The 23,438-nt window shown below is 48.3% G+C and overlaps 3 protein-coding genes and 1 long non-coding RNA gene across 4 annotated transcripts; 3 read left to right on the top strand and 1 right to left on the bottom strand.

Moving 5' to 3' along the window:
- The first annotated feature begins 2,556 nt into the window (after window positions 1–2,556).
- Window positions 2,557–8,363, top strand: LOC122375781. The gene is made up of 3 exons (XM_043355280.1): window positions 2,557–2,796; window positions 3,379–6,160; window positions 8,356–8,363. Exons 1-3 carry the CDS (start codon window positions 2,557–2,559, stop codon window positions 8,361–8,363), a joined length of 3,030 nt encoding a protein of 1,009 aa, XP_043211215.1.
- Window positions 8,190–10,257, top strand: LOC122375779 (putative deoxyribonuclease TATDN2). Its single transcript, XM_043355279.1, has one exon. It carries the CDS (start codon window positions 8,615–8,617, stop codon window positions 9,587–9,589), a length of 975 nt encoding a protein of 324 aa, XP_043211214.1. The 5' UTR covers window positions 8,190–8,614; the 3' UTR covers window positions 9,590–10,257.
- Window positions 10,258–14,616: 4,359 nt separating this feature from the next.
- LOC122375778 (blastula protease 10-like) lies at window positions 14,617–18,004 on the top strand. The gene is made up of 2 exons (XM_043355278.1): window positions 14,617–15,076; window positions 17,136–18,004. Exons 1-2 carry the CDS (start codon window positions 14,739–14,741, stop codon window positions 17,965–17,967), a joined length of 1,170 nt encoding a protein of 389 aa, XP_043211213.1. The 5' UTR covers window positions 14,617–14,738; the 3' UTR covers window positions 17,968–18,004.
- A 2,463-nt stretch (window positions 18,005–20,467) lies between these two features.
- LOC122375780 lies at window positions 20,468–23,404 on the bottom strand. Its single transcript, XR_006255455.1, has 3 exons — window positions 23,113–23,404; window positions 22,536–22,680; window positions 20,468–21,530 (listed from the first exon to the last, which is right to left on the bottom strand). It is a non-coding gene; the product is annotated as an uncharacterized LOC122375780 (long non-coding RNA).
- Between the last annotated feature and the right edge of the window lie 34 nt (window positions 23,405–23,438).

Here is a 23,438-nt window from a genome sequence, read left to right on the forward strand (position 1 = left end):
AAACATATATATGTCATAATGCTGTTCATACAAGTACTTCGCCATTTACTCGCGTAGTTTTATGACAAATTAACCCTCGCACGACCAGGCCATTTCTCATAACACGAACGACCAGGGGGGGGGTTGTTACGACCCCCCCCCTGGCGTTTCGAAACGGAAGGTCGTAGAGCTTAGCGGAAAAGACCAACGGATTGCTCTCGCCGAGATCTCGCGATTGGTGGTATATTTTTTGGTCCTAGGTCAACATTTGACCTACTTTTGACCGGTCAAAGGTCAAATTTTCGGAAAAATAGACTTTTTTCAACTTTCGGCGGCGATTGCGGCAAAACGGTGGGAGATATCGACTTGAAACCTTCACTATCGTGTTCCTTGATCAATTCTCTATCGTTTGGTATGTATTTCGTTTCCCTAGCTCTAAAAATGGCGCGTTGGGAGCGCCGGAAGTCGGCAAGTTCACAGTCGGCGGCAGAAATTCGAAAAATCAAAATTTAAATTTTTGAAATCTGATTGTATTTTTGGATTTGGGAGGTCCATTTGCTCCCTGTAGAAGCTAATATTGCTGCATATTCCCATTGAGGTGACAAGAATTAGCAAAATAGTGGTTCGGGCGCTTTTCAAAAATAGTACCGGACGCTGTTCCTCTTGTGACGTCATAGCTCCGTGACCTGACCTGACCCGGTCAAATTTCTTATACCATATGATAGCCAATACTTGCCCCAACATGCATGGGAAGTTTCATCACGATCCATCAACCGATGTCCGTACCACCGGCAGGAAACCTCGGGCATTGGCACTCAGTTTGTGAAAATCCGGCCGGAGGCTGTACCTCTTATGACGTCATAACTCCGTGACCTGACATGACCCGATCAATTTTTTTTCGGCAAAAGATGCGCAAAGGTTGCCCCATAAGGTACCCAAAATTTGGCGGCGCTGCGCGCCGCCGTTTTTGCACTATTTCCGAAAAACCTCAGGGGGGGGGTTGATACAACCCCCCCCCTAGGCGTTCTAGGGTTAAAGGCGTAGATAATTTTCACTAAAAATCACTTTGCAGAGGTTTAAAACATTTATATTTTTAAGAATACTGTTGCTTGTCATGCAAACGTGATGATTGGATCTTGGAGAGAATTGAATGCTCTTTCTAATGATAGCATTTTCAATTGTCAAGCGTATCAGGTTAAGCAGCAAATCCCGTGTAACTTTTTAGTGGCACATTTTGGACAAATACCATTTAATTCAGCGATTTTTTCCACATTGTTTTTGATCAATTAGCTTTTCACAATTTTTCCATGAGAGACGGTACATTTTTATTGCTAATAGGCGCTGTTTCAACTCATTCCGTCTGACGATCACCTGAAATTAATTGTTGGCGCCATCGTCTTTTCCCTTTCTTTTCTTTGGTTTAACTTGATTATGTGAATGCCTCAGAGGGTACCCTTTTCGGCCCGCGCTGGAGCAGCTGACGGGCCGGGGCGGTAGCGCTCGGCCGGCCGGGCGCCTGGGGCGGTGACCGGCCGTCTGGGTCAGCGGTCGCGGCCGGTCGCTGGATCAGTCGCGTGGAGCGAGCGGCCGCACGCGCGCGCATAGGCACCGCTGGCTGTTTGGTGATATTTTTGAGAACGGCATCGAAGAGTAAACTTTGTTTGTTTGAACGTGGTCTTGAATGCCAAATACAAGACATTGGATAAAAGGTCGTTAACTCTACACTTAAGCAGCAGCGGCGCCTACAGTTCTCAAAATTTACCAAGTTGATCGAAGAAGCGCTGAATTCGCCAGCTCTGAAGTCTACCACCTCGACTGCTATAGAAGGTGAGAAGCTGATTTTGTCTTCCCTTTTTCTGCAATATTTTATCGTTATCTTCGTTCGTCATTGAGTGTATACTGAATAGTATTCGTCACCCGACTTCGGTCAAATTTCAGTGTTTATCGTCACGTATATCGTCACATTACACCTCGCCATTTATATCGTACATCGGTAAAGCTGCTTGTAACTGATATCGCTTCAATGCTTATCCAGTAAGATATAAACTTCAAACCAATTGAATGATGGAAAGGTTTACCATTCCCGTGCTCAAATATGAACTGGGTAAACGAGACCTAGATACGAGGGGGTTAAAGGCGGCTCTCATGGACAGACTGATGCATGCAGTTACGAGGGAAGGATTGGATCCGAGAACATACGTTTCTGATTTTTATCAGTCCCCTGCGGCTACTACTCGCGGAACCGTTCGCACAGATGAAACAAGCGACCGTAACGAACGTCAGTTCAACGCGCAGCGCGAGTATTTAGAGTGCGTCGATGGCTCGAATCGCGTTAATTTATTCGGTGTTGCTGGAGGCGTTGCTGGAGGCGTTGCTGGAGGCGTTGCTGGAGGCGCTGCTGGAGGCGCTGCTGGAGGCGCTGCTGGAGGCGTCACTGCGGGAGCTGTTGACGGTGTTGCTGGTGCTGCTGATGGAGGCGAAGCTGGAGATGAGGCTGGAGATGATGTTGCTTCGGTAGCTTCCCGTTCATCTGTCAGCACAAGAGCCACTTCTTCGTCTAGACGCTCGGTGACATCCATGAGAGCTCAGGAGGCAGCTAAACAAGCAGAACTTCGCGCGAAAGCTTCATTTCTGGAGGAGAGAAGAAAGGTGGAAGAAGAAGAACTTCTGCTGCGGCTCGAAGTGCAGAAGCGCAAGCTGCAGCAAGAAATGGAGCTGAAGGAGATGGAGCTTCGTCAGAGGTTGATGTCTCGGCAGAAGAAAGAAGAACTGCACATCCGTCAGCAGATGGCTGAAGTTGATGCCAGAGAGAACGCTGTAAGAACTATCGAAGAAGAGCTGATAAGATCAGAAGAAGCTGACAGAGTACCTCGTCTGGCCTCATTGAACGCTGAAGCGCCCATCTTCCAGCCTACTCAGCGGTTCCAATCAGATGTCAACGTGTCCACGACTCTTCCAACCAAGAAAATGACTTCCCCAGGATCTATAGTGAACAGGTGTGCGGACGTACCTGTGGGATACCTTGATGTACAACGACAAGAGATACAACATGCCAACGCACTGCAAAGACGAGAAACCCAGGACTTCACTGGAGCCGTTGAAGCTGGAGCGCTGGGAACAACTGAAGCTGGAGTGCCGAAATCTGAAGCATCCAGGCTGAGCCAAAGTGCACCACATCCGGGTGCATCATGCCCAGCCACGCAGACACCGCCTGACTGTCTTCTCGGCTCGGAAGTTCTGCAAGGCACACCGCATTATCCTGGCAGCCAGAAAATGCACACTAACGAAGGGTCTCCTGAATATTCACAAGAGAAGAGCTCGATAGAAGAGCTAGTAACCCGACAGAATCTCGTCATGGAGTCTCTGATGAATCAGCAAATGAGGAGTCTTCTCCCGAAGTTGGAGACGGTGAAGTTCGCTGGAAACGTCACCGAATATACTCAGTTCACCAAGACCTTCGACAGCAACATCGGATCCAAACTGGCCAACGATGAAGAGCGCCTCGCTTACTTGGACCAATACCTGGTGGGAGAACCCAAGGAGCTGATAAGAAGTTGTCTGCTGATGTCACCATCTGAAGGGTACAGCGAGGCCAGGAACCGGCTTCATCAGCGGTATGGAGATCCATACAGAACTGTGGCTATCCTGATCAACAAGATCATGAAGTGGCCCTCGGTCAAACCTGAAGACGCGCATGGCTTGGATAAACTCTCTCTGTTCCTGTCGAGCTGCTACTCTTCGGTAACAAGTGAAGCGTCATCTCTACAGCTAGACCAGCCAAGTGTTCTGAGGAGTGTCCTGGACAAGCTGCCTCCTGGTATGCAGGATAGATGGAGAAGGAAAGCTGTGAGAATCCGGGACTCGCAAGGAGACGTGAAGTTCAAGGACTTGGTCTCCTACGTCGCAGAGGAAGCCAGAGTACTGTCTGACCCTCTCTTCGGAAGACAAACCCCCGACAAGTCAGTCAGAGAAGCACAGAGGACCGAAGGATATGGTCATGGAAGATCTGGACGCGTGATGGCCACGAACATCAACAGCAGAGATCAGCAAAGAAAATGTTGGTTCTGTGGAGAGGAACACTTGTTAGAAGACTGTACGACGCTGAGGTCGAAGTCAATGCAGGAGAGGAGGGAGTTCATTCTGAAAAACGCCCTGTGCTACGGCTGCTTGCGGAAGTGGCATCGCGTGTCTGTCTGCTCGGCTCGGAAGTTCTGCAAACTCTGCAAAGGCCGCCACCCAACACTCCTTCATGAGGACAGAGGCTCAGCACCAGCATTGCAACCGTCTGAGAAGAACAGTGACGAATCTGAAACGCCAGTCAAAAATGGGTCTGTCGGTATGACGCAGACTGGAGCGAATCTGCAGTCGAACATGCCGGTCATTCCAGTCAAGGTAGGCGACGGTAAAACAGTATCTACATACGCCTTCCTGGACAGTGGCAGTTCCGCCTGCTTCTGCACTGAGTCCTTGCTGACAGCTCTGCAGGCGGGTATCCACTGCACTCCAACGCGATTGACTTTGGAAACCGTGAACCCGGAAGTGACCAGGATGAAGAGTCTCATCATCAACGGCATCCAAGTGTCTGATCTTGAAGAAAGTTCCTTCATATCACTTCCAGCAACGTACACCCTGGACAAGATTCCAGTTTCTCGCGACGACATTCCCACAGCGCGGGATATAGAAGTCTGGCCTCACCTGAGAGAATTGGAACTTCAGGACATCAATTCGGAGGTCAGCCTGATGATTGGCAACAATGTGCCAGAAGCAATGGAGCCATGGGACGTCATCCACGGGATGCCAGGCGAGCCGTTCGCGGTGAAAACCAAGCTGGGGTGGGTCGTTAACGGCCCCATGAAGCCAGAAACTGGCCAAAACATCCGCTTCAACAGGGTCAGCGTCAAAGAGGACGTTCACGAGATGTTTATAAGGATGTACAACGATGAATTCAGAGACGAAAACATGGAGGGAAAAGGAATGTCTCAAGAAGATCTGGTGTGGCTGAACAAGGTCGAGTCAGCATGTGAACTTACGAGTGACAACCACTACCAGATACCACTTCCTTTCAGAGATGAAAATGTGCGGCTTCCAAACAACATTACAATGGCCACCAGAAGACTGGAGTCGCTGAAGCGGAAGCTCTCTGGAGACGAACGTCTTCTCCAGGATTACACTATCTTCATGGAGGAAATGTTGAAGAAAGGCTACGCCGAAGAGGTTCCAGAAGAAAAGACGAATGAGGGCAAGGTCTGGTACCTTCCTCATCATGGTGTCCGTCATCCCCAGAAGCCAGAAAAACTGAGAGTGGTTTTTGATTGCGCAGCGAAGTTTCACGACACCTCTCTGAATGACAGGCTGCTTCAGGGTCCAGACCTCACCAACGACCTGCTGGATGTTTTGCTGAGGTTCAGGGAGGGAGCTGTAGCATTTACGGCAGATGTCGAAGCCATGTTCTACCAGGTGAAGGTACCGTCGGGGGATCGAGACTTCCTCAGATTCCTCTGGTGGCCAGAGGGCAACTTGAAGATGCGCCCAAAGGCGTATCGTATGACGGTTCATCTGTTCGGGGCCTGCAGCTCACCCAGCTGTGCGAGCTACGCATTGAAGAAAACGGCCAAGGACCATGGAGTGCTGTTCGAAGACGGTGCTGCCCAAACTGTTTCCAACAACTTCTACGTCGATGACTGCCTGAAGTCTGGACAAGACCAAGAGAAAGTGACAGCGCTGGCGCATGGTGTGAAGCAGCTCTGCGCCTTGGGGGGATTCAATCTCACCAAGCTCATGAGCAACAGCCGTCAACTGCTGAACTCATTCCCCTCCGAAGAACGTGGAAAGAAGGTCAAGACCATCGATCTCAGTCATGGTGAGCTTCCTGAGACAAAGGCTCTAGGCGTGGTTTGGATTCCGGAGGATGACGCGCTGGTGGTGAAAACTGAAGTGACAACGAAAGAACCAACCAGAAGGGGGATACTCGCGACGGTCAGCTCCGTCTATGACCCGCTGGGCATAGTCGCTCCCTTCACCCTGTCAGGGAGAATGATCCTTCAAGAGCTGTGCAGACTGGAACTGGGATGGGACCAGCCCTTGCCTCCCCACTTAGAGGATATGTGGAAGAAGTGGATAGAAGCCCTGCCAAAGCTTGCAGACTATCACATTGACAGATGTGTGATGCCCAGACATTTGGGTGAGTGTGTGGACGCTCAGGTCCACCATTTCTCGGACGCCAGCGAGAAAGGGTTTGGGTCTGTAGCATATCTGCGACTGACTGACGCAGAGGGCAGAATATGGTGTTCATTTCTGTGCGGAAAGGCTCGAGTTGCCCCTCTGAAGACGATCACTATTCCAAGACTCGAGCTGGTTGCGGCTGTCATGGCAGTGAGGATCAACAAGAGGATCGAAAGGGCCATGGACCTCTCTGCGAACTCTACATATTTCTGGAGTGACAGCATGACTGTTATCAACTACATCAGGAACACAAAAACGAGGTTCCATGTCTTCGTGGCGAACCGGCTTAAAATTATTCATGACAGTTCTTCTACTTCACAGTGGAGGTACATCCCAGGACCTATGAATCCTGCAGACGAAGCATCCAGGGGACACCAGACAGAACGATGGCTGAGAGGCCCAGACTTTCTCTGGAATCCTGAGTCGGAGTGGCCACAGTTGCCATTCGATGACGCAGAATTGTCACCCTCTGATCCTGAAGTCAAAGCAAGCAGTCTTGTCGTGATGGAAAGGTCCAGCACAGAAGCTGGTGACCAGATTGGTGATGATGTTTCCAACCCTGCTGGTCTTGAACATGCTGCGGATCCTGTACAACAGCTGGCAGAACACTATTCTAGCTGGTACAAACTGAAGAAAGCAGTAGCATGGCTGATGCGTGCGAGAAGTGCTCTTCGAGCCAAGGCGAAGAACAAGACGAGGTCGTGTGCAACCGACTTCACCGGACAGTTGACAGTTGACGAGCTGGAAGCAGCCGTCAAGGTCATCATCAGATCAACGCAGAAGCAAGCGTATGGAGAAGAGATGGCTGCTCTTGGGGAAGAACACTTCAGAAATGACGAGAAAGCGAAAGGACGTCACTTGAAGAAACCCAGTCCGCTCCGAAACTTGGATCCAGTACTGGAAGACGGCCTCCTCAGAGTAGGAGGACGTCTGAGAGCATCCACTTTAGAGCATGGAAGAAAACATCCTTTGATTCTGCCTGGGAACAGTCATGTAGCCCGTCTCATCATCGAAGACACGCATCGCCAGGCAGGACACCAGGGAAGAGAGCATGTTCTCGCCGCCCTACGTGAGCGTTTCTGGGTGACTAAGGGGAACACAGCAGTGCGTCGTGTTCTGAGAGCATGCGTAAGATGCAGACGTCTCCAAGCACCAGTGTGCTCCCAGAAAATGTCTGATTTACCAGAGGAACGCATGGAGCCTGGACTGCCCCCCTTCACAAATTCTGGAGTGGACCTCTTCGGCCCATTCTATGTGAGACGCGGAAGAGGTCAAACAAAGGTCTACGGGGTAATATTCACCTGCTTAGCATCACGGGCCATCCATCTGGAGATCGCAGATTCACTATCAACGGATTCCTTCATCAACGCCTTGAGACGCTTCATCGCCCGCCGAGGAGAAGTGAGATCCATGAGGTCTGACCGAGAAACCAACCTTGTTGGTGCAGAACGCGAGCTCAGAGAATGCATCGACAACTGGAACGAGGAACACCTTGTTGAAGCAATGCGCCAGAGAAACATCCAATGGAGTTTCAATCCACCGAGTGCGTCCCACTTCGGAGGCATATGGGAGAGACAGATCAGAACAGTGCGGAAGGTCCTGACAGCTGTACTTTGTGAGCAGACAATGACTGAAGACAGCCTGAGAACACTGCTCTGTGAGGTAGAAGCCATCGTCAACAGTCGGCCCTTGACCACCGTTTCTGACGATCCATCGGACCTCTCTCCTCTCACACCAAACCATCTGCTTCTGCAGCGCAGCGGTACTCCGCTGCCGCCAGGAGTCTTCGAGCCAGATGACTTGATCTGTCGAAAGCGTTGGAAGCAAGTTCAGTACCTGGCGGATCTCTTCTGGCAGCGATGGACGAAGGAGTATCTGGCACTTCTACAGAGCAGAGTGAAATGGCAGCGACCTGTTCGAAATCTGCAAGACGGTGATGTTGTAGTGGTGGTTGAAAACGGCTTGCCCCGGTCACAGTGGCGACTGGGTAGAGTCGAACGGGCTGTGGCCAGTGCCGACGGACTGGTGCGAAGGGCACTTGTTCGCACGGGTCATAGCGTGATAGAGAGACCTGTGTCCAAGCTTGTCCTGCTCTTGGAGGAATGAGGGATGAGTGGCTGCGTGATGTGACTCACACCCATATATGCTCCCCAGCTGATTAAGCCTCAACTGCGTGTATGATCGTGACTACAGCGACCTGTCTAGTCGTCGTGTATATGCATTGAATTCCTTTTAAATCTAGCTATGCACTCAAACCACGTTTAAGTATGTCGTCATTGCTTCGTTGTTCGTCATAAGTAATATCGTCATTAATTGATCGTCAGTTTCTTCACTTCATACAATCAGGCAACGTTAAGCCATAAATCGCATATATGAGAACGTGTTGCTGCTCGATTTTCCCTGGTTCCAGGTGATGGCGTACCTAGAGACCAGGAGGGTCTTCTGGTCAGATGGCGCAGGCCGAACGACGTCACCGGTCAGACGAGTCTTCTGGAGGACATCGGCAGGGGTTGAAGACCACCACACTCTGGCGGAGGCGAGTTCGGCGACGTCCTCCGTCGGGAACCAGTTCTTCGACAGCCACTGTCACCTCGACCTACTGTTGGAGAGAGAGGGAGGATCAGCGAGCCTCACCGAGTATATGAGGCGAGCCAGGGTGGGCTTTCCTACCGACTTCGGTGGATGCCTGACAGTCTTCTGTCGCCCTAACCACTGGTCGCGCTCGTCACGGTGGATGAACCTGCTGGAGGACTCCAGAGTCTACGGGGCGTTTGGCTGCCACCCCCACCGCGCCACGGAGTGGAACGGACACACAGAAGCCGTCCTGATCGAGATCCTTCGGTCTCACCCACGTGTAGTAGCCGTGGGTGAGATGGGCTTAGACTTCTCTCGAAATAACCACGTCCCGAGTGACGTGCAGCGAAAGGCGTTCCAGCGGCAGCTTCAGATCGCAATCAACGAGGAGATGCCCGCCGTTCTCCACCTGAGAGAAGCAGAGAGGGAAGGGCTGGAGATGATGCAGAGGATGGTGCCACGAGGGCATCCCATGCACTGGCACTGCGTTACCGGCCAGTGGCCTCTGATCAGAATGTGCCAGGAGCAGTTCGACAACAGCTACTTCGGGTTTACCCCACTCATCTACAACGTCAACGCCTCCAACGCCAGAATGGTAGCTAAAGCGCTGCCTCTGGACAGAATACTCATAGAGTCCGATGCCCCCCACTTCTTGCCCCAGGAACACAGAGGCCGCACAAGATGGTCCCACCCTGGGATGTCAGAGTACGTGACACGCGCTCTCGCCGACCTACACGATACCAACAGAGACTGCGTGAAGCGGCAAACTCGCGAAAACGCCAAGCGGCTGTACGGCATTGATATGCGGTGGTAGGAGGAGAAGGAGAAGGAGAAGGAACAGTGAGGTGGAGCAGCGTCCTCGGGGGCGATCTGAGATCTAGCGGAGGAGGCGCCCGCTTCGGCAAGGCGCTTTCGGCATAAGTGCTTTCGGCATAAGTGCTTTCGACATAAGTGCTTCAGTTGAAATCATTTAGTATGCTTGCGATTATGTTCAGTCCTCGGGATGGACTTTATGTTGTGTGTTATGTGTCCTCGAGATGGCTCAGTCATATTCAGGTGTTTGAACCCCGGGAGTGTTCAAGGCGGGGGGTGTTGGCGCCATCGTCTTTTCCCTTTCTTTTCTTTGGTTTAACTTGATTATGTGAATGCCTCAGAGGGTACCCTTTTCGGCCCGCGCTGGAGCAGCTGACGGGCCGGGGCGGTAGCGCTCGGCCGGCCGGGCGCCTGGGGCGGTGACCGGCCGTCTGGGTCAGCGGTCGCGGCCGGTCGCTGGATCAGTCGCGTGGAGCGAGCGGCCGCACGCGCGCGCATAGGCACCGCTGGCTGTTTGGTGATATTTTTGAGAACGGCATCGAAGAGTAAACTTTGTTTGTTTGAACGTGGTCTTGAACGCCAAATACAAGACATTGGATAAAAGGTCGTTAACTCTACACTTAAGCAGCAGCGGCGCCTACATTAATATAAATTCCAAAATCCGTTTAAAATGGCACTTTTTGAAATGAAATTGCCCTCACACTTGCACGTGGCGCGTGCCACCCCTGCACCGCACACTATTCGATTGCCCGTTCGATTCTCTACACGATGCTGTTTTCCCCGTGCCGATCGGGCGCACGGCTACCGAGATATTGCACGGGGAACGGACCCGTGTCGGGCAAATTTAGCCATTTTCGCCCGTTTTTGCCAGCCGATTTATACATGTAAAGTCTATGACGCGAATTTGCACTTTTTGGGCACGCGCCACGCGCTCGCTATCGATCCGATCGAGCCGAGACCGCTCAAAGGCACGTTGTCCATCCTTGTTCTATAACTTGCGCAAATTTCAGCGCGGTAGGTGCAACGGTGTGATCTGTAACCCGCGCTACGTAGCACCATGTCGCGACCTTCGTAATAGACAGAAACTACGCCCTCCTCAAATAGTAATATAGATCTTTGCCTAGGGTGATCGTTGGGCTGTAAAAGCTCCTGATTTATGCTCGTCTCAGCCCAAGCTACGGAACTGCTATTCCAGTTCAAAACCCATGTTAAAAAGTGAACTATTTCCTTTAACTTTGCGAATCTCTCGGAGAAACACTAAGACTAAGACGACATTGGCAGACATAAATTGTGCTTTAACCTTCGCCCCAGTGGGGGGGGGGGGCATATGTTACCACCCTGTTGCGTTTTTTGCGTGTGAATAAAAAACCGCGGCGCGTAGCGCCGCGCCGCTTGGGGTAGCTTTTGGTACATCGATTTTGGACAATGTGTGAAATTTTTGACCCCAGGTCATGTCAGGTCAGGTCACCAGGTCAAGTTAACTGACCAAGCCTAAAAAAGTTTGCAATCATGTCCAGCCTGCAGTGTTTGTCAGAAAGGTTTCAAACTTGGTGGATTGCATGCTGTTATGGGCGCCTACAATTTGTATATCTCGGATTTTTTATATCCGTGACCTAAGGTCAGGTCAGTGGCGAAACCTTTCCATTACAAGTCAATGGAGAAAAATGAAAATGCCTCTAGATCCGTGTGTACGCATCGGAACAGTCCAAATATTTCAGAATCACAATGATTTAGTCCACTCGTGATGACCAAGGTGTCATTTTTGCTGATAGCCTCTAGACAGGTCATCCGAGGTCACTTGAGGCTACAAACAGTTTTTTGCCAATAACTCGCGATTGGAAAGAGATAGAACGCTGGGGTTGGTCTCATTGTGTTTGCCTTGTTAAGACGCATCGACTGATATGCAACATGATCTTTTCCGGTAAGGTCATAACCTTGACCTGAGGTCAAATTTTCAACTTGACCTTTCAAGGTCAAATTATAGTTCATTCGACGCGTCTCGGCGAGAGGAACACGATTCTGGCAATAGAAATGTCGTGGATTTTTGTAGTCGAAAGTTATTGTCGAAAAACACTTTTCGTAAAAACAGTTATTTTTGGACTCTGCCCTCTGGAGGCCAAACCGTTGACCTGAGGTCAATATTGATAATGACCTTTTCAAAAGAAGAGTTCAAACGCTATCGATTGCTTTTTCCTGCGTTATTCTAGCTACCATAGTTCCTGAGATAGCGGCATGTTTTCTGAAAAATATAATGACAATTGGCAAATTTTGACCTTTGATGACCTCTGGTGACCCCAATATTGCTCTAAGGTGAAAAATGACTGAAATACTTTCAAACGTACGCATTGAGAGCTATCGACTGCTTTTTACCGCGTCTTTCTAGCCCTCTTAGTTTTTGAGTTAGAGGTGGGTGGTAACATATGCCCCCCCTCACTAGGGCGAAGTTGGCTGAGACCGCCACTGGGGCGCGGGTTAATACAAATGTTGCACAATGCTGAGAATGAAAATATATGGAAGCCTCTATGTTCCGACAAGTAGTTTTTGCACTCTTAGTGGCAGTTGCTTGACAAAAAATATCCTTTAGAATGATTGGCATATCACTTATAGCTAAACACGCAAGGCGGGAGGGGAACTGGCTAGCCCATTCATCTTTTCGCTAAGGTAATTTTACAACCGTCGGCACTCTTCACGCTCCACCTGTGCCTATATTATCAGCGGCTTTCGATGTGAAAAGCCACACGAAACATTCATATGTCACCCGTGAAATGCTGTGGGTGTGTGCGGTATAAAGAGCGATCTGTTAAAGCGTGTCTCCTTTGGAGCGTGCCGGCCTGTTGTCAAATGATGGCGATGTATGGGGAAGGGACAGCTGTGAGGACTTTCACAGACCAATCCGTCTTAGAAAAGTAATATTTGCTGTGACACTATGCTGGAGCGTGGGCGATGTGCTCTATCTAGTATGCATCCTATGGGCGATAAATAAATGTCTTGCTGTGTAGACGAGTTATTTATCAGTTGAATGCAAGCATTCAGCAAATATTATGCATCATGCCTTCGCTGATTGCTTCAATAAGGGAGCTCAAATTGTGTGGATTTCTGTTTTTATCACTATGTGACAAACAATACTCTGTGACAAACAATGAGATATTCCAAAATTGATTAACAGGCACGAAATTGGTGACCACCTAGTGATGCTTCGCCCTCGTAGGTCGTAGAACTACGAGGGCGAAGTTTATGTTATGTTATATTATGCTCGTTTATGTTAGTTTTCATCACAGATATTATCTTCATGCATTTAAGCCAGGTCGGGTCAGGTCAACCAGTAGGCATCTTGCCGGCTCTCCATCGCAGGTGGTATCTCCACTGGCAGCTTCGTAAAAGTTACGTAGGCTCCAAAAGTACTTCCTGTAATCCACGCCGTGCTGGAGGGGGGGGGGCGATGTCATGTCCTACTCAGTTTTTCGCAAATATCTGAAAAAAAACGGCGGCTCTGTGTACCACCATTTTCGGGAAACCTATTTATGCATCTTCCCCGCACATGATGTGAAACTTTCAAACCTGGGTCTTTCAATGTCAGATTACCCTAGGCAGGGCTGCGGAGTCGGAGTCGGGAGTCGGAGCTGGAGTCGGTCGGAGTCGACAGTTCTGGCCGGAGTCGGAGTCGGAGTCGGAGTCGCCAAAATCTTACCGACTCCGACTCCGAAGTCGGAGTTAACGCTGCATAGCTCAACGTCATGCACTGCACCTGTTGGATTGACAATGCTGCGCTCGAATTTATATTTTGTCGAAAAAAGGCCGTGTTGCTGTTTTGGACGAACGTTTTCACTTTCAGCGAAAGAAGTAAGAATGTGAATTCCCCAGAATCTGCTTTTTAATTCTGCTTGCTATTTTTATTGCATTTTTGCATCTAAAAGCTTTGGAACGCACAAAGGATCGTTTCAGGCAAGATAAAAACATCCGTTATGAGCTTCAATATCATTATATGGATTTTAATAGAACCATCCGGAGTCGGAGTCGGAGTCGGAGACGATTTTTGAAGCCGGAGTCGGAGTCGGAGTCGGAGTCACCCTAAAATCCATCGGCTCCGCAGTCCTGACCCTAGGTCACGTCACGTCAAGTGACATTGCCTTAGAAAAATATCCAGTGCTCGCTGTAGCTAGCTACACCGACTAACTAAACGATCGCTTTGATATTTTCGGAGACTCCCGCACTGTAGTTCTATTGGTTTCCGAGTTAAGCGTCAGTATTTCGAAAATTGTTGAAAAAAAATGCAAAAGTTGAACTTTGATGACCTCTGGTGACCTGACCTTTGACCTGATCTAAAAAATGACCGAAGTATTTCCTCCATTATTTTTGACGTTTTCTAGTGCCGCTTACTGCGTGTCGCTACGTGGCCTAAGTGCCGAGTTAGACAGGAAGGGGGACAGGTAAAACCCCCATCCCAGCACACCACGGAAAACTGATCATTACCACGGTTCGGGATAAATGTTCCAATGGGTGTTAAATTCGAACTCAGCGAGAAAAAAATCAGGGCTTCGGAGTCGAAGTCTGGGCCGGATTTGGAGGTGGTCGAATTCGACATTTTTGTCCGGAGTCGAAGTCTGAGTTGGAGTCGCCAACTACTGACTTCGACTCCGGAGTCGGAGTTATGATTTTGATACTTTCGTCCGACACCACAGAACGAAAGCAACATGTAACTTGCAGTCCAACTAAAATGTACGAAATGAGTGCCATTTTTCGTTTATATTTTTCTAGCACTGCACTTCGCACAACAAAAGAGTGTGTGCCAACTGTAGGTACAGGTGTCAAACAGGCATCGTGAGGGACACATATATCATCTACCACTATGCGTGTTTCATGCGTGCTTCTCTTGCAGATAAATGACCCACCAACAACTCAGCAAAATACACCCCTACAACTCAAAAACACATTTTAACTCATTCCGAAATGTCACGCAATGACAGTGGAAATATGGGGTATAAAAGTGGCTCTTGCTTGGTCTACTCCACACTTCAGCCATGGCGCGTCTCCAGCTTGCAGTTCTGCTGTCGGCAGCAACGGTAGCGTTGCAGAGGACAGGCTCCACTCCAGTCAGGATTGCCGAGGCGGAGGATATCACGACGCCCCCGCCTCCTCCGATACCTCCATTCATGATGGACCCGCCTCTGAACGTCACTCTACTGGATGGATCCGTTGAAGAGCTTTTCGAAGGGGACATCGTCCTCACCAAAGATCAGCGTCTCAACCGTAAGGGTGCCCTGGCATCGACCTGGCCGAATGCAGTTGTGCCGTATATAATCACCAAATCCTCTAGAGGTGACGAGACCATCATTCTAGAAGCAATTGCTCATTGGGAGAATGCAACGTGCCTCAGTTTCGAGAGGAAACGAGGACAATACAGGAAAGGGCCGCACATTCGCTTCGAAAAGTTGTCAGGATGCTGGTCCTACGTTGGTATGAGAAAGTCGAAGGAAGGTCAGACAATTAGGCTGGGGGGATCCAGAGCGTCGTAAGCCTCGTCGCAGCTGCGACGTGTCGCAAGTTGTGTAGTAAGTCGTTTTTGGAGGGATCAATTGATGAGTAGCGTTACTTAAGAAGTAAAGTCTATCGCAAAGTGCCTGATTTACGACACAACTTACGAATTTGAAATAGCAGTCGTAAGTTGTGTCGCAAGTTGATATGGCCTTGAGGGAGAGGTCACAGGTCACAGGTCATTGGGATCATGGTCACGAAATTTGCATGGTACGTGGAAAATTGTTGAAACTTGAGATCCTGAAAATTTCGTTGCAATCCGTTTCCGCTAACGCGAGTTATAAAGCAAGAACCAACGGTTCGTCTATGAGGCCTCAATCCGCGCCAGCGAGAGTGTTGAACATGGTGCATAATATGTTATATTCACATTTATTGGGGTATTCATGGATATGAAGTAGCCTAACACCATTCCAGTAACTACTGGCGAATCCAGAAAGGCGGTCTTGGACGTTGCGAGGGGCATCCCCCAAAAGATTCTCCAAATTCTAAAAACGATGTGTCCCAGATGACCCCCATGACCTCGAATTGATCTCTGTGATGACCCCAAGTTGACCTCTGTGACCTGACGTGTCCCAGATGACCTCCAATTGAGCTTTGTGATGACCCCAAGTTGACCTCTGTAACCTGACGTGTCCCAGATGACCTCCGTGAACTCCAATAGAGCTCTGTGATGACCCCAAGTTGACCTCTGTGACCTGACGTGTCCCTTGATGACCCCCATGACCTCCAATAGAGCTCTGTGATGACCCCAAGTTGACCTCTGTTACCTGAAGTGTCCCAGATGACCTCCGTACCTCCAATTGAGCTCTCTGATGACTCCAAGCTGACCTCTGTGACCTGATGTGTCCCAGATGACCTCCAATTGAGCTCTGTGATGACCCCCAAGTTGACCTCTGTAGCCTGACGTGTCACAGATGACCTGCGTGATCTCCAATAGAGCTCTGTGGTGGCCCCAAGTTGACCTCTGTGACCTGACGTGTCCCAGATGACCTCCAATTGAGCTCTGTGATGACCCCAAGTTGACCTCTGTAACCTGATGTGTCCCAGATGACCTCCGTGACCTCCAATTGAGCTCTGTGATGATCTCAAGTTGACCTCTGTGACCTGACGTGTCCCATATGACCTCTGTAACCTCTAAGTGACCCCTCTGATGACTCCAAGCTGACTTATCTGACCTGGTGTGCCCCAGATAACCGTCATGACCTTCAATTGAGCTCTGTGATGACCCCAAGTTGACCTCCGTGACTTGACGTGTCCCAGATGACCTTCGTGACCTCCAATTGAGCTCTTTGATGACCTCAAGCTGACCTGTGTGACCTGGCGTGTCCCATATGACCCCCAATTGAGCTCTGTGATGGCCCCGAGTTGACCTCTGTAACCTGACGTGCCCCCAAGTTGCCTTCTGTGACCTGACGTGTCTCAGATTACTTCCGTGGTCTCCAATTGAGCTCTGTGATGACCCCAAATTGACCTCCGTGACCTGAAGTGTCCCAGATGACCTCTGTAACTTCCAATTGTGACCTCAATCTCCAACTCTACTAACTCTCTGTGACCTCATACTCTCTTAACTCATTTCTTCTAAAGCATCGCTTCTAGATGCCCTATAGCGCCACGAATCTCCTGTGATCGATCCCAAAATTCATGGCAACTCACGTGAGCGTTAGCAACCACAAGTCACCCAGTTGAGACAAAGCTTCAGAATCAGAGAACATGCTTGAACTGGCTGTCTCATAAGCTCGCAAACCAGAAGGGCGAATGTTCCTTTATGCTTGATAGAGTTTTCGACCTTACTGACGCTTACTACGGGATCAGCTGATCGTGTAGCCTTTTAAATTCTCGAGTAAAGCGGGTATTTAAACCTTGTCGCAGCTACGTTCTGTCGTATCCTCCGACAAACCCCTCTTTCCTCAACATCCCTCCTTTTCCGCTACGACACAACTTGCGACGGGACATGTGTCGTAACTTGCGACGTGTCGTAGATGGACTTGCGACGCCCTGGATCCCCCCGGCCTTAGCATTGGGAATAATTGCGAATATCTCGGTATTGTGGTACACGAGATTGGCCATGCTATCGGATTCTGGCACGAACAGTCCCGTACAGATCGAGACTCGTACGTCACGGTCATTTCGGAGAACATCCAAACTGACCGAGGAGGTAATTTCAACATAGCGTTCACCGAACAGTCACTGGGAGTTCCGTACGACTTGAACTCCTTGATGCACTACGGTGGATTTGCTTTCACCAATAATGGTTTTCCGACACTCGTCACCAACGACATCGCTCAGGCGGGACTAATTGGGAATCGCGACGTTCTCTCACACCGCGACAAGCACCTGGCCAACCTGATGTACCTCTGCGACGCCAGCTGCTCATCCCCGCCCACCTGCGCCAACGGAGGCTACGTGGACAGCAGCTGCACGTGCGTGTGTCCTCCGGGAACCAGCGGCACCACGTGCCAAACCGTCACCGGCACCTACTACGAGGCGCCGTGCGGCGACCAGGACATCACAACGGAGAGCAACATCACCTCGCCCGACTACCCCAGCATATACGCGCCCGGACTGCACTGTGTCTGGATCGTCACCGCGCCAGAAGGAATGCAGGTCCTCATCGAGTTCGGCGCGTTCAAGATGTTCGGTCGCTCTGGTGTCAGGTGTCCCTTTGACTGGGTGACCGTGCACACCGATAGCGACTCGATTCCAGACTACGTCAACTGCGACGAGGAGCTGCAGGATAAGAACATCACGTCGTCGGGCGGTCGTCTGGCTCTGGAGTTTCACAGCTATGGTGGTGGCAGCTTCCCTGCTAATCAGACGGGATTTACGGCAACGGTGACGTTCGTCTAGGAGATCGACGAGAGGCCCTTCCTCGGGCCACACTTGACAACGGGAATCAGTTCCTTATTTTTCGGGCATCTTACTGGAATTGTCTGTAGCTGGTTTGATATGAAGTTTTTGAATGGAAATGATGTGATGGTTATGGTGACAATTTGTGCGTATGTAGATGCAAAGCAATCCCAATTAATTTGTTTGCCCCATGATAGAGTTAGAACTTGCTTGATGTTTTTCACATCCTGGGGGTTTGGATCAATAAATAAAGAAGCAAACCGGTTCTCTGTATTAGCTTCATTATCTGGCCTGGGAGGAAAGTTGCCTTTTTTCCTTATTTTAAAAGGCCTGATGTTTTTTTCAATTCACTTGTTTGGTGTGTGGTCTGACCACTGGCGTCGTTTTTTTGTTTTCTTCAATAAGCCGACATTAACATCACGGCACTATCTTAGTACTTGGCAATAATCTTGTTCCATCTTTGGGTGGTACCATTAGGGTGACGAGTCGGTTCAAATAACTTTAGCACTAATCAACATGTCAATACATGCTACATTTTGCAACTAAAATAATTATGTAAAACGAGACACATCACAAAACGGCATGTCAAAGAGTCAACAAGAATATTCACCTTCTGAACAAGTCCGTAATCGCCACGCTGTATGTGTAAAGCTTGTGATGTCAATACATGCACGCATGCATACAATACTTCTACAAATGCCTCGGCAGTTTATGAGAGAAAGCTTGCGCGTAACGATTGTATGCGACATCACCTATTTAGCGAGGATTGTACAAAGTACGCACTGCGCGTATACGGCATTATATCGCATTCCGTTCAGTACCTACTACCTATCTAAGGAGTATAGACTAACCGCTAACAGTGTGACAAAACCAACTCCACCCTCCTCGCCAGCCCTCCCCCAGTGGTCACGCTCCATACCTTCGCTATCGATCGAGAATGACCTGGTTTGGACACCGCTCCACTAAAGGCGAATTCGCTGACGGTTAAAGGGACACTCCCACCTTAACATTAGTTTTGAGTTGAGATAGCCAAATTGATGGCCATGGCCTGCAAATACCGGTTTGGGCACTCACAACATCGAAAAATGCTTTAATTCGAAGATATGGAATTTCAAACTTGCAGTTTTCGGATTCTAAGGGGCTAATGCATTGGAATGCCCCCTTAGAATTTGTGACGTCAGCGGAGATCTAACGATTTTTAAATCTTAGGCTAAAACCATCGTTAACACGTGGTGGTATACGCTGCTTTGCGCGCAACGTCTGCCGCACTTTAAGGCTGCCAAATTATTGCTTCCAAATAAAGTCGCTAGTAACAGGGGAGATCCCAAAAAGTAAACAAAAGTAAAAGCCTAATATCTTGAAAACCAGTGAATATTTTTCGATGAAATTTGGTAGATATTCGTTTTCGCTCTTTCTGAACCAAGGGACATCACTTTCATGCAAATTCATTAACTTTTTTGAAGGTGGGAGGGTCCCTTTAAAATGTGGAGCACACGCGACAGCTGGTTAGACTGTGGACAGCCGGAGAAAGGCACTGCAACAGCGAACGTCGTTTGCCGGTGCTTTTAGGTGTTATGATACTGATGGTTGTCGGTGATGGGAAATATTTAGATGCGCGAGCTGTTGAGTATTGATGATGTCGTAAAACCGAAGGATCAGAGGTATTCTAGAGGTAGAGGTAGTAGAGGTATTCTAGAGGTAGAGATTTTCCAGAGGTACTCTAGACTCGTGGCTAGCCTACTTCAGCACGGGTAGCTTATCATAGACAGTCAACACATTGGTAAATATGGAAAATAATCACAATACATTTCTTATTATGATTGAAATTTCAATCATTTTGATAAAAAAAAATGCATAAGCTGGGGAGGGGGGAAGGGAAGGCGAATCCAGACCCCACTTCTAATATGGAGCTATAAATGGAGCACGTAACACTACGCAGGAACCCACACACAATTTTTGCACCCATGTCAGTACTAGGTACGCCAGCGTTGAAGACGCGTTTTGTTCCAAAACACAAACATAAATGTTCCCTCAAACACCTCAGTCGCATGGATCACGGCGTCAACGCTGGACAGATTGAGTGAGTCAAAGTCCCGCTTTGATACTTATGTCTCGCTCACTGTCGCAAAAATCAATGGGGATGTTCGCGCTAAGAGTTCCGAAAAGTCTCGCCAGGTGGCAGCACGGTATGCTTTGGACACAACGCGCCGGCCGGGTGCCGGCCGGGCCGGGGATAACACTGCGGGCGGCGACGGCGGCCGCCGCGCCGCGAACGGAAACTGCGTTCCATGTCTTTTTCAGGTTCATCATTTTGCTAAAATGAGCAGCTACAGTTGATTTCGATATTAGGAAGACAATGACGCGTGTGAAAGGCAAACTACTACATCGTCATTGAGCGGAAGGAAAGGGAGCTGGTCGAATGGTCACCAAAAGCTACAGAGTACGAAAGATACGATGTTATCACATATTTTAACTTACACAGTTGAAATAAAAAACCTTGTTACATTCAGACATATATTCACACGCATGAAACAATCGATTTACAACACACATTCCATGACAAGAACGCATACCTACGGTCTTAAGTTGACCTCTAGCGCTCGTCACTGTCAGATAAGTCAAACACATCCCTGTAGTTTGTACAGACTATTGACTTAACCCTTCATCCGGCATGCGTTCATTCTGTAATGATGGGCAACGAATGACCGGCGATTTCTGCGTGGCTCTATATGACATCCTCGTCCGTTCCCCAAGTCAATTGGTTCGGTGACTTTCAAATTATAGCAGGCCCTTCCTCGGTCAGGCTTGATGGATCCACCGTCACTTTGCGCGGTACTTTTAAGACAGACTGTACCTTCTACCAAACCACTGACTGATTAAAATCTGATGCGAAAGGGACAATATCTCGTCGGTCTATCAGTTAAAGTTTAATATTCAGCGACACAAGTGTGAGGGGCTGAGGGCTGCCTGGAAAACTTGCAACAAACTAAGTAAAATAAGCTTGGCTTGTAATGGGCACAAACTTGTAATAAAGAGGTACTTAATTAACAAATCCACAATGTTCCGTTCAGGCAAGTAGCCTTCACATGTGAAGCATTGCTATGACTACTCTTCTAGAGCTGATTGATAACTTTTGAAGGAAGGAGCTGAGTGGCTGAGCCCTACCATTCACCACTTATCACCTTCAACAATTGCTTAAGGCATGCAGTTCTCTATCACTAGAAAATGTCTGACAATTTGCTGGCTCTCATTTGTGTATGATGCAACACGCTTTGCATCAGTGATACTATGACACGAAATGTTGAACACTAGCATAGGTTGCAATGTAGATCCAAGGTGTCCCAGAAGCCAGAGCAAAAATTGACACCTTAATCAACTTCATGATTGTGGCAAAACTCCACTGCTTGACTACACAGAGCACCAACTGTTTGCTCCTCTAAACTTTCACCAAAGAAAGTGCTGCTGATGTCATTTGTAGCAGCAGTGACACTGGTAACTTCAAATCACAGGATCTGGTAGCATCCATGCTCTTGAATCTGGATCTTATCAATGCAGCATTGCACCTGTGAATAAATGAAAAATGGCATAAGACAGTAGGGAAAGATCTTGGCAAGTCATAATGAGATACATATGTTTAACATGCATGGATAAAAGGACATTATATACTGAAGCAATTAGCAAAACATCGCAGTTTAAAGGGACTATCCCACCTTTAACATGGGGTTTGAGTTGAGATAGCCAAGTTTGCGGCGAGGTTCAGAAACCACTATCTATCTAGGTTGCAACCCCCGCGGCCTCTTGGTGTTGAAGAAATTCGTTCCCTTCATTTGAAAATGGGCCTTGTACAAGGCCCTATCTTCAACATGGAGCGACCGTTAGTGTGACGTCACCTCGTTTAGTCATTCTGATTTAAATGGGGTTGTTCGTTGAAAAATCGCTTAAAACTTGGTCTGAACTTTGTTGTGGTGCCTACAGAGTAAAAAGAATCAGCTTTATGACAGTAATGTGGCCTGGGGAAGGAGGTAATTTTGGGCTGTGACGTCACATATTTGAAAGTTTGTGTTTGGAATATGGGAAGCCTAAGATGTTTAATGAAAAATAAATGCCAGAACCGTGTTCCTGGTCATCCAATCTATAAAGTCGGGCACAATTTAACTGGTTTTAACAACATTTTAGAAGGTGGGATAGTCCCTTTAAGCACAGTTGAAATCTGATATGATGAACTGGATACAGTGACATCATCAAGACCCATGAACTTTACACAAAGTATTTGCAATTTTGAAATGCACTTTTATTGCAGTTGCCTATACAAATATTCTAGAAGGTGAAAATTTATTTTAAAAAACAACAAAAAACTTGCCCGTATTTAGTTGCTAAAAACGCTGAGTGAATATTCTAAAATAGTGTTCACTTCAGTGTGAATCAAAACTTAGAGTAAACAATTATTTACCTGATGAATGAAGATATTATATCAATAATGAGTAGCTTTAGGTGGTGATGAGTTGAAAAAAGAACATTTTGCAAGAAAGGCCATCAGTGCAGTGCACAAGCTGTTCACCAACTCCTACCTGGTCTTTCAGTGGGATCCCTCTGTATGCACCTCCGAACTTCATCCGCAGGGCTGGTTCCTTCATACGCAGGTCCTCTGCCTTCCTTGATTCCTCGGACTCCATCCTGACAACTCCGCACCAGAAGCATGATTGCACTGGGCACCTGTAACACCATGTAGGATGATCAATACTTGTAACAATTCATAAATAGTAGGTAGCTTAGTGTTCTATTACATATACCTCCTGGTTGCTGGTGTCAAAATAGATCCTATTTGTCTTTTTCCATCATAACCTTTATCTGCATGCAATATCTTTGGTACCAGACAAAGTAGAACACTGCTAAAATGCTTGCAATGAATCTTATAAAAATGCATTGAATTTATATAATCATTCTCGGCAGCATGTATCATCTTTTAATGCCTTTCTCAAAGGGCAGGTCAATTTCCTATATTGATATGCCCATAAACTTATACAGGTAAATTACCTCATATGGGCAATACAAGATCCAGCTATGAGTTAAGTTAGACTATTTTATACTCTTAGTTATGCTCGCCATAAAAAAATGTCGGGAAACGTGTTACATCGATGGAATTACCGTTTGGAGTCGGTCTATCTTCGGCTTCTCGCCTCTCTTCGGCTACGTCAATTGAAGCCTTTCTAAGTCTCCTGTCCTTTGTAAACTTGCCTTTCCATGTTTGTGACACTTGCTGAATATAAATTCACAACCCATCTGAGCAAAATTCAAATCAATTGCTATCAAATTCACCGAAATTCAGCCCCTCGGACCGACACCGCACGGACTCCACACAGTGCAAAACACAGTGGCGCATTCGCCGCCACAGTTTCTGTGTCCAAAGAAGGCAGTGCTGCCACCTGGTGAGGAAATAAGCCGAACATCCCCATTCCTCAGTGGTCCGGAGT

Source organism: Amphibalanus amphitrite, unplaced genomic scaffold, assembly GCF_019059575.1.
Source record: "Amphibalanus amphitrite isolate SeventyFive unplaced genomic scaffold, NRLGWU_Aamphi_draft 001919F_arrow, whole genome shotgun sequence".
Taxonomy (NCBI): Eukaryota; Metazoa; Arthropoda; class Thecostraca; order Balanomorpha; family Balanidae; genus Amphibalanus; species Amphibalanus amphitrite.

What these genes read in the sequence shown, in the direction of transcription:
- LOC122375781 (XM_043355280.1), top strand. Translation starts at nt 2,557, where the DNA reads ATGAGAGCTCAGGAGGCAGCTAAACAAGCAGAACTTCGCGCGAAAGCT. An exon ending in TTGATGCCAGAGAGAACGCT is followed by an intron (nt 2,797 to 3,378) that starts GTAAGAACTATC and finishes CTTCTCCCGAAG; the next exon opens with TTGGAGACGGTGAAGTTCGC.
- LOC122375779 (XM_043355279.1), top strand. Translation starts at nt 8,615, where the DNA reads ATGGCGTACCTAGAGACCAGGAGGGTCTTCTGGTCAGATGGCGCAGGC.
- LOC122375778 (XM_043355278.1), top strand. Translation starts at nt 14,739, where the DNA reads ATGATGGACCCGCCTCTGAACGTCACTCTACTGGATGGATCCGTTGAA. An exon ending in AAGGAAGGTCAGACAATTAG is followed by an intron (nt 15,077 to 17,135) that starts GCTGGGGGGATC and finishes CCCCGGCCTTAG; the next exon opens with CATTGGGAATAATTGCGAAT.